At 43.6% G+C, this 8,042-nt stretch overlaps 1 protein-coding gene across 3 annotated transcripts in view; it reads left to right on the top strand.

The window, feature by feature from the left end:
• The window catches only part of ZBTB8OS (zinc finger and BTB domain containing 8 opposite strand), a 30,879-nt gene that overhangs the window by 21,237 nt on the left and 1,600 nt on the right, over positions 1-8,042 (top strand). For 2 of the 3 annotated variants that reach the window (XM_032246777.1, XM_032246779.1), the window contains exons 5-6: positions 25-77; positions 2,561-2,597. In XM_032246777.1, the coding sequence (XP_032102668.1) occupies positions 25-77; positions 2,561-2,597 (90 nt within the window). The remainder of the gene's footprint in view (positions 1-24; positions 78-2,560; positions 2,598-8,042) is intronic. The other variant, XM_032246778.1, reaches the window with a different exon arrangement.

Below are 8,042 nucleotides of genomic sequence, written 5' to 3'. Positions count from 1 at the left end.
AAAAAAAATTTTTTTCCTCTCTAGGAAGTGAAAGTACTTAGTATTGATCAAAGGAATTTCAAATTACGATCAATTGGGTAAGTTGAAACTTTTAAGTACTGAGTTAAAGTTATATTCTTCATTGAATTCAATGGGCACGGAAACAGATGGAAACATAAATCAGAGGGTGACTTGCAGATTAAGCTTTGTGGGATGCCGAAGGGCTTGGGAAGACTAGAAACTTATCAAAATAATGTTGATTTTAATTGTTAAATCTGATTCCCAATTTGTTGATTTTTAGAGAGAGTATATATATAATTGCTAAATGGCACAGCATAAAGCCCAGCTTAGGAAACACATTTTTCTCATACATCCTCACTTCTAGAACTATTTAAATCAGTTCCTTCTATTAGCAAATTATACTTTTCCTTTCAGAGTTTGCAAACACTTGATTAGGTCACTTTGATTGGACTTTTTTCTCTAGGTTTCTTTAGTCACTTAATAAATTTTTTAGGTTTTTTAATTTTTGGGTTTTTTTTTTTGAGACAGGGTCTTGATCTCTCTGTCACTCAGGCTAGAGTACAGTGGTATGGTCACGGCTCACTGCAGCTTCAGCCTCCTGGGCCCAAGAGATCCTCCCACCTCAGCCCCCTGAGTAGCTGGGGCCACCAAGTGCACCAGTATGCCTGGCTGACTTTTTTGTTTTCTGAAGAGATGGGTGCCTCCATGTTGCCCAGGCTGGTCTCAAATTCCTGTGCTCAAGCAGTCCTCTGGCTTCGCCTTCCAAAGTGCTCAGATTACAGGCGTGAGCCATCGTGCCTGGCCCTCCTAGGTTACTTTTACTAGCTTTTAAATTTTATTTTCATTTATTATTATTATTTTTTGAGACAGAGTCTTGCTCTGTTGCTCGGGCTGGAGTGCAGTGGCATGATCTTGGCTCACTGCAACCTCCGCCTCCCAGGTTGAAGTGACTCTTCTGCCTCAGCCTCCTGAGTAGCTGAGATTATAGGTGCCTACCACCATGCCCGGCTAATTTTTTGTATTTTTAGTAGAGATAGGGTTTCACCTTGTTGGCCAGACTGGTCTTGAACTCCTGACCTCAGGTGATCCGCCTACCTTGGCCTCCCAAAGTACTGGGATTACAGGTGTGAGCTACCGTGCCTGGCCTTATTTATTTTTTTAGGAAAAGGTTCTCATTTCACTATGTTGCCCAGGTGTACTCCAACTCCTGGGCCCAAGTGATCCTCCTGCCCTGGCCTCCTCAGTAGCTGGGACTGTAGGTGCACACTACCATGCCTAGCGAATTTGTTGTTGTTGAGACAGAGTCTTGCTCTCTTGCCCAGGCTGGAGTATAATAGGACAATCTTGGCTTGCTGCAACCTCTGCCTCTGGAGTTCAAACGATTCTCCTGCCTCAGCCTCCCCAGTAACTGGGATTATAGGTGCCTGCCACTATGCCCGGCTAACCTCGGCTAATTTTTAATTTTTTATAGAAAGGGTGTCTTGTTATGTTGCTAGGCTGGTCTCCAACTCCTGTGGCCCCATTTTTATATTGAATTTCATTAACTTCTTTTTATAAAGTGAGATCTTTTATTATCTTCACCTCTGCTTTTTTTTTATCTGCTTTTTTTTCTTTTTTACTTTTTTTGTTTCATTCAAGAATCTTCTTCCTAGACCATGTTTTTTATTTTTTTTAATGGGTAGAGAAACAGGCTTGCTGGGTACGGTGGCACACGCCTGTAAATCCCAGCACTTTGGGAGGCTGAGGCAGGTGGACCACGAAGTCAAGAGATGGAGACCATCCTGGCCAACATGCTGAAACCCCGTCTCTACTAAAAATGCAAAAATTAGCTAGGCGTGGTGGTACACGCCTCTAGTCCCAGCTACTCGGGAGGCTGAGGCAGGAGAATTGCTTGAACCTGGGAGGCGGAGGTTGCAGTGAGCTGAGATCGTGCCACTGCACTCCAGCCTGGTGACAGAGCGAGACTCCTGTTCCAAAAAAAAAAAAAGGCCGGGCACAGTGCTCACTACTATAATTCCAGTGCTTTGGGAGGCCGAGGCGGGCAGATCACCTGAGATCGGGAGTTCAAGACCAGCTTGACCAATATGGAGAAACCCTGTCTCTACTAAAAATACAAAATTAGTTGGGTGTGGTGGGTGCATACCTGTAATCCCAGCTACTTGGGAGGCTGAGGTAGGAGAACTGCTTGAACCCAAGAGGTGAAGGTTGCAGTGAGCCGAGATCACGCCATCGCACTCCAGCCTGGGCAACAAGAGTGAAACTCTGTCTCAAAAACAAAAAAAAACAAACAAAAAAACAGGCTTGTCTAAAAGTACTTACTAATATGTGTTTGAACATAAGTTTAAAACTTTGCTCTTTCTACTACACCACGTTGTGATCTTCAGTCACTTTAGTGTCAAAGACAGAGACACTGTTATGTTCTGACAAAATGAAACTTACAGCTTCCTGACTCCTCCTGTCTCTTTTGGTTTTCTAGTATCTTAAGCACACTTACAAGGCTTATTTTAAAATATATAAAGAGAGAACAAATCTTAATCATGTTTTAATTTGTATTCTTAAGGTGGGGAGAAGAATTTTCCTTGTCCAAGCACCCTCAGGTATGTTTTAAAATCCAGCCATTAAGAACATTAAAAATTGCCATACCCTAAAGTTCATATATGTGACACTAAACTTCAGTTAGTTCTAACTGGTGTAAAGGGATAGGTTTTTCTCAGACTTCTCTGACCTGTCTGGATATATTTTGTTAAAATACCGTGACATAATACACACCTGATTTAGTGGATGAGGAGTCAGCATTGGGCTCTAGTCAGCATTGGGCTCAAGTTTGTTCAGATTGTTGTGGGATTTAAAATTCCCTTTGCTTTTTGAGCTTTGATTTCTTCTCCTATAATAAAGATGTTGGACTGGATGTTCTCTAACATACCTTCTACTTTCTGTGTGTCTCTAGATTCTGTATTTGCCGACCTGTATGGCCTCACTGTATGATAGGAAAATCTACTGGAACAGGAGTTGGCAGCTTTTATTTATAAAATGGACAGATAATAAATGTTTTAAGATTTGTGGGCCAAGAATGGTAGAAGAGCAGCTACTTAGTGCTTCAGTTGTAGCACCAAAGCAGCCATAGATAATACTTAAATGAATGAGTTCACTTGTATTGTAGTAAAACCTACTTATGGACATTGAAATTTGAATTTCTTACCATTTTCAAATGTAACAAAGTGCCATTGTTTTGATTTTTTAGCCCCCAACCATCTAAAAATGTAAAAACCAGGCCAGGTGTGGTGATTCACACCTGTAATCCCAACACTTTTTTTTTTTAGAGACAGGGTCTCTTGGCCAGGTGCGGTGGCTCATGCCTATAATCCCAGCACTTTGGGAGGCCGAGGCAGGTGTATCACAAGGTCAGGAAATCAAGACCATCCTGGCCAACGTGGTGGTGAAACCCCGTCTCTATTTTATTTAAAAAAAAAAAAAAAAAAAAAAGGCTGGGCGCGGTGGCTCACGCCTGTAATCCTAGCACTTTGGGAGGCCAAGGTGGGTGGATCACCTGAGGTCAGGAGTTCAAGACCAGCCTGGCCATCATGGTGAAACCCCATCTTTATTAATAAAAAAAAAAGAGCCGGGCGCGGTGGCTCACGCCTGTAATCCCAGCACTTTAGGAGGCCAAGGTGGGTGGATCACGAGGTCAAGAGATTGAGACCATCCTGGTCAACATGGTGAAACCCCGTCACTACTAAAACTACAAAAAATTAGCTGGGCATGGTGGCGCGTGCCTGTAGTCCCAGCTACTCAGGAGACTGAGGCAGGAGAATTGCCTGAACCCAGGAGGCGGAGGTTGCGGTGAGCCGAGATCGCACCATTGCACTCCAGCCTGGGTAAAAAGAGCGAAACCCCGTTACAAAAAAAAAAAAAAAAGAGAGAGAGAGAGAGACGGGATCTCACTCTGTTGCCCAGGCTGAAGTACAGTCAGTGGCTATTCACAGGCGAGATCCCACTACTGAACAGCACGGGAGTTTTGACCTGCTCTGTTTCTGACCTGGGCCGGTTCATCCCTCCATAGGCAACCTGGTGGTCCCCCACTACCAGGAGGTCACCATATTGATGCCGAACTTAGTGCGGACACCCGATTTGGCATAGTGCACTACAGCCCAGAACTCCTGGGCTCAAGCGATCCTCCCACCTCAGCCTCCCGAGTACCTGGGACTACAGGCACTCACCACCGCGCCTGGCAATCCCAGCACTTTGGTATGCCAGGTTGGGCAGATCACTTGAGGTCAGGAGTTCAAGACCAGCTTGGCCAATATGGTGAAACCCAGTCTCTACTAAAAATACAAAAATTAGCTGGGCATGATGGCCTGCACCTATAATCCTAGTTGCTTGGGAGGCTGAGGCAGGAGAATCACTTGAACCTGGAAGGCAGAGGTTGTAGTGCTGAGATCATGCCACTGCACTCCAGCCTGGGCAACAGAGCAAGACTCTGTCTCAAAAAAAAAAAAAAAAAATTAGCTGGGTGTGGGTGTGGGGCTGAGGGTGCTGCCTGGAATCCTAGCTACTCAGTAGGCTGAGGGAGGAGAATTACTTGAACCTGCCAGGTAGAGGTCGCAGTGAGCCAAGATCGTACCATTGTACTCCAGCCTGGGCGACAAGAGTGAAACTTTGTCTCAAAAAAAAAAAAAGTATGTGCATGTGTGTATACATTTTATATATATATATATATATATATATGTATGTATGTATGTAGAGAGAGGGGGCAGGGTTCAGTGACTCACACCTTTAATCCCAGCACTTTGAGAGCCAAAGTGGGAAGAGGCCAGGAGTTCGAGCCCAGCCTAGCCAAAATGATGAGACCCTGTCTCTACAAAACCAAAAAAGTTTTTTAATTTAGAAAAAAGAAAGTGGCCGGGCGCGGTGGCTCAAGCCTGTAATCCCAGCACTTTGGGAGGCCGAGGCGGGTGGATCACGAGGTCAAGAGATCGAGACCATCCTGGTCAACATGGTGAAACCCCGTCTCTACTAAAAATACAAAAAATTAGCTGGGCATGGTGGCGCGTGCCCGTAGTCCCAGCTGCTCAGGAGGCTGAGGCAGGAGAATTGCCTGAACCCAGGAGGCGGAAGTTGCGGTGAGCCGAGATCGCGCCATTGCACTCCAGCCTGGGTAACAAGAGCGAAACTCCGTCTCGGGAAAAAAAAAAAAAAAAGAAAGAAAAAAGAAAGCAAAAAATAAAATAAAATAATAAAAAGAAAAAAGAAAGCAAATGTAAATATGAAAAGACTAATAGAATCACATTAAACATTGGAGCCTTGATGTAAAGTTGAACTTTAATGAATGTGCTAAGGCTTCTGAATACAGAAGATGAAGTGAAATTATTTATTTTTGAAAAATGTACAGTTTAAAAAGCAAAAGAAGTAGTCTCAGAATATTCGACTATTAATTATATGCATATTAACAAAAGATGTATTTTACACATGACAAAAAATAAGAATGTTTCCTTCTTGTTTTTTTCACTTGGGATTCGCCTATGGTTTTATGTCACAAATTAAAAAGAGTAAATAATCCATCATTTGTTTGATTCCAGTTATCTGTAAATGGTATAGTAACTATAGTGCTGCTTTTTTTTTTTTTTTTTTGAGATGGAGTTTTTCTCATTACCCAGTATGGAGTGCAATGGCATGATCTCGGCCCACCGCAACCTCCGCCTCCTGGGCTCAGGCAATTCTCCTGCCTCAGCCTCCCAAGTACTGGGACTACAGGTGTGTGCCACCATGCCCAGCTTATTTTTGTATTTTTAGTAGAGACGGGGTTGACCAGGATGGTCTTGATCTCTTGACCTGGTGATCCGCCCGCCTCAGCCTCCCAAAGTGCTGGGATTACAGGCTTGAGCCACCGCGCCCGGACTTTTTTTTTTTGTTTTCTTTTGTTTCGAGAGGAAGTCTCGCTCAGGCTGGAGTGCAGTGTCAAGAGGGATCTCGGTTCACTACAACCTCTGCCTCCTTGGTTCAAGCAATTCTTCTGCCTCAGCCTCCTGAGTAGCTGGGTCTACAGGTGCATACCACCACAGCTGGCTAATTTTTCTATTTTTAGTAGAGATGGCGTTTCACCATGTTGGTCAGGCTGGTCTTGAACTCTTGATCTGCCTGCCTTAGCCTCTCAAAGTGCTAGGATTACAGGTGTGAGCCACTGGGCCCAGCCAATCAAACAGCTTTTCAAAGCAAAAAGGAATGTTTTACAAGTAGCTATCCTAAAACATGTGGTTCCTGGAATATTTCTTGGTTTAAAAATACCTTCCTGGTTTTAATGTTGTCCTTATCGTCTCTCCATGAATCCATATTCCATCCGTCCATGACTTTATGCATGCATTCAGCAAATACTTATCGAGTGCCTCTAGTGTTTCAGACATTTTATTTATGCACTCGAGGTAGAAACGTAATAGGAGATGTAGTGGGGAGAAGTGTAGTGGGGAGAAATGAGCCAGACAAACATGTAAACATATAATATAATTTCAGATAGTGAACAGTGCCATCAGGATAAGGTAAGAGTGGTTAGAGGAGGGGATGAGGGGTCAGAAAATGTATGTGTATTAACCCGTTCTCATGCTGCTAATACAGACGTACCCGAGACTGGGTAATTTATAGAGGAAAGAGGTTTAATTGACTCACAATTGAGCATGGCTGGGGAGAACTCAGGAAACTTAACAATCATGGTGTAAGGGGAAGCAAACACTTCCTTCTTCACATGGTGGCAAGAAGCGAGTGCTGAGCGAAAGGGGAAGCCCCTTAGAAAACCCTCAGATCTCCTGAGAACTCACTCAGTATCACTAGAACAGCATGGCGGAAACTGTCCCCACGATTTAATGATCTCCACCTGGTCCCTCCCATAACACGTGGGGATTATGGGAACTGCAATTCAAGATGAGATTTGGGTGGGGACACAGCCAAACCACATCAGTATGTTTGAGAAAGTGATATTTGGGCAGAGGCAAGAGAGATGAGAAGTGAGCAGAAATATGGAAGAACTTTCCAGGCTGAAGAAACAGATGTAATGGCCTTGAAATGAGCTATGTTCAGGGAACAGCAAGGTGGAGCTGAGAGAGTGAAAGTATAGTAGTAGGAGATAGGGTTGTAGAGATAGGGCCACAGCCTCTTTGGTGAAAGTTGGTAAGGGGGTATAAGATTGAGTACTCACGTATAGGAGTTGGTCTTCTGATGGAAACAGGGACAGGCCATTCATTGCAACCAGAGAGGCTAGGGTGAGTACAGATACAGCATGATGGTAGATTTGGCAGCAAGATGAGTCAGTTCTTACTGATTTACTCTTTCTCTAGGAAGCACAGTTGATAGAGAGTGAGAATGAGGGAGGAATGATCACTAGAGAAAGAATTGTCTCAGAGAGTGAAAAGGGGAGTGTATTGGTAATTGTGCGATTTTACTGCACTTGCTGAATTCCTGTTTGAGATGTGTGGACATTCACTTAGTGGGATACCAGTTAGTATGGTGTATGCTGCCATAAGCAGACAGTTGAATTTGATTTAGGTTGTGGTTTTGCCAGGTGATTGTAGCAGAGGAGAAAAAGCAACGGCATTGCCACTCATATCCTTCTGTGAAATCTTCCTTTTTTTGTGTGGTATAGAGCTAGCAAATACCATTCACCTATTGCCTGATAGTATTTTATGTGCACAGAATTATTGTAAATTCCTTTTAGAGCTGGAAATAACATAAGAGAACATCTAATCCTGTGGTTCTAAACTGGGGTAGGGTTCAGCACAGTATCACATATCAGGGACGTTTGGAGAGCTTTTGACCTGGAAAACTATATCTTACTCTTCAGCTAGACTTGGAAAGAGAAGAGTCCCAAGAGGTGAAGTGAGTGTTGGCAGCTAAGGAGAAGAGAATAGGTTGAGTTCCTAGGGCCTACATTAGAGTATAAGGAAATGGTTTGGGTTTCAGGAAGGGCCCTGAGCCAAATAATAGAAAACCTGCCTTCCTTTGACAAACCAATGGTTTTAAACAACCCCAAAAACCTTTTTCCTTTTTTTTCTTTTTCT

Source organism: Sapajus apella, unplaced genomic scaffold, assembly GCF_009761245.1.
Source record: "Sapajus apella isolate SASKATOON/1434 unplaced genomic scaffold, GSC_monkey_1.0 scaffold62, whole genome shotgun sequence".
NCBI lineage: Eukaryota > Metazoa > Chordata > Mammalia > Primates > Cebidae > Sapajus > Sapajus apella.
This window is presented reverse-complemented; position numbering and strand designations above follow the sequence as displayed.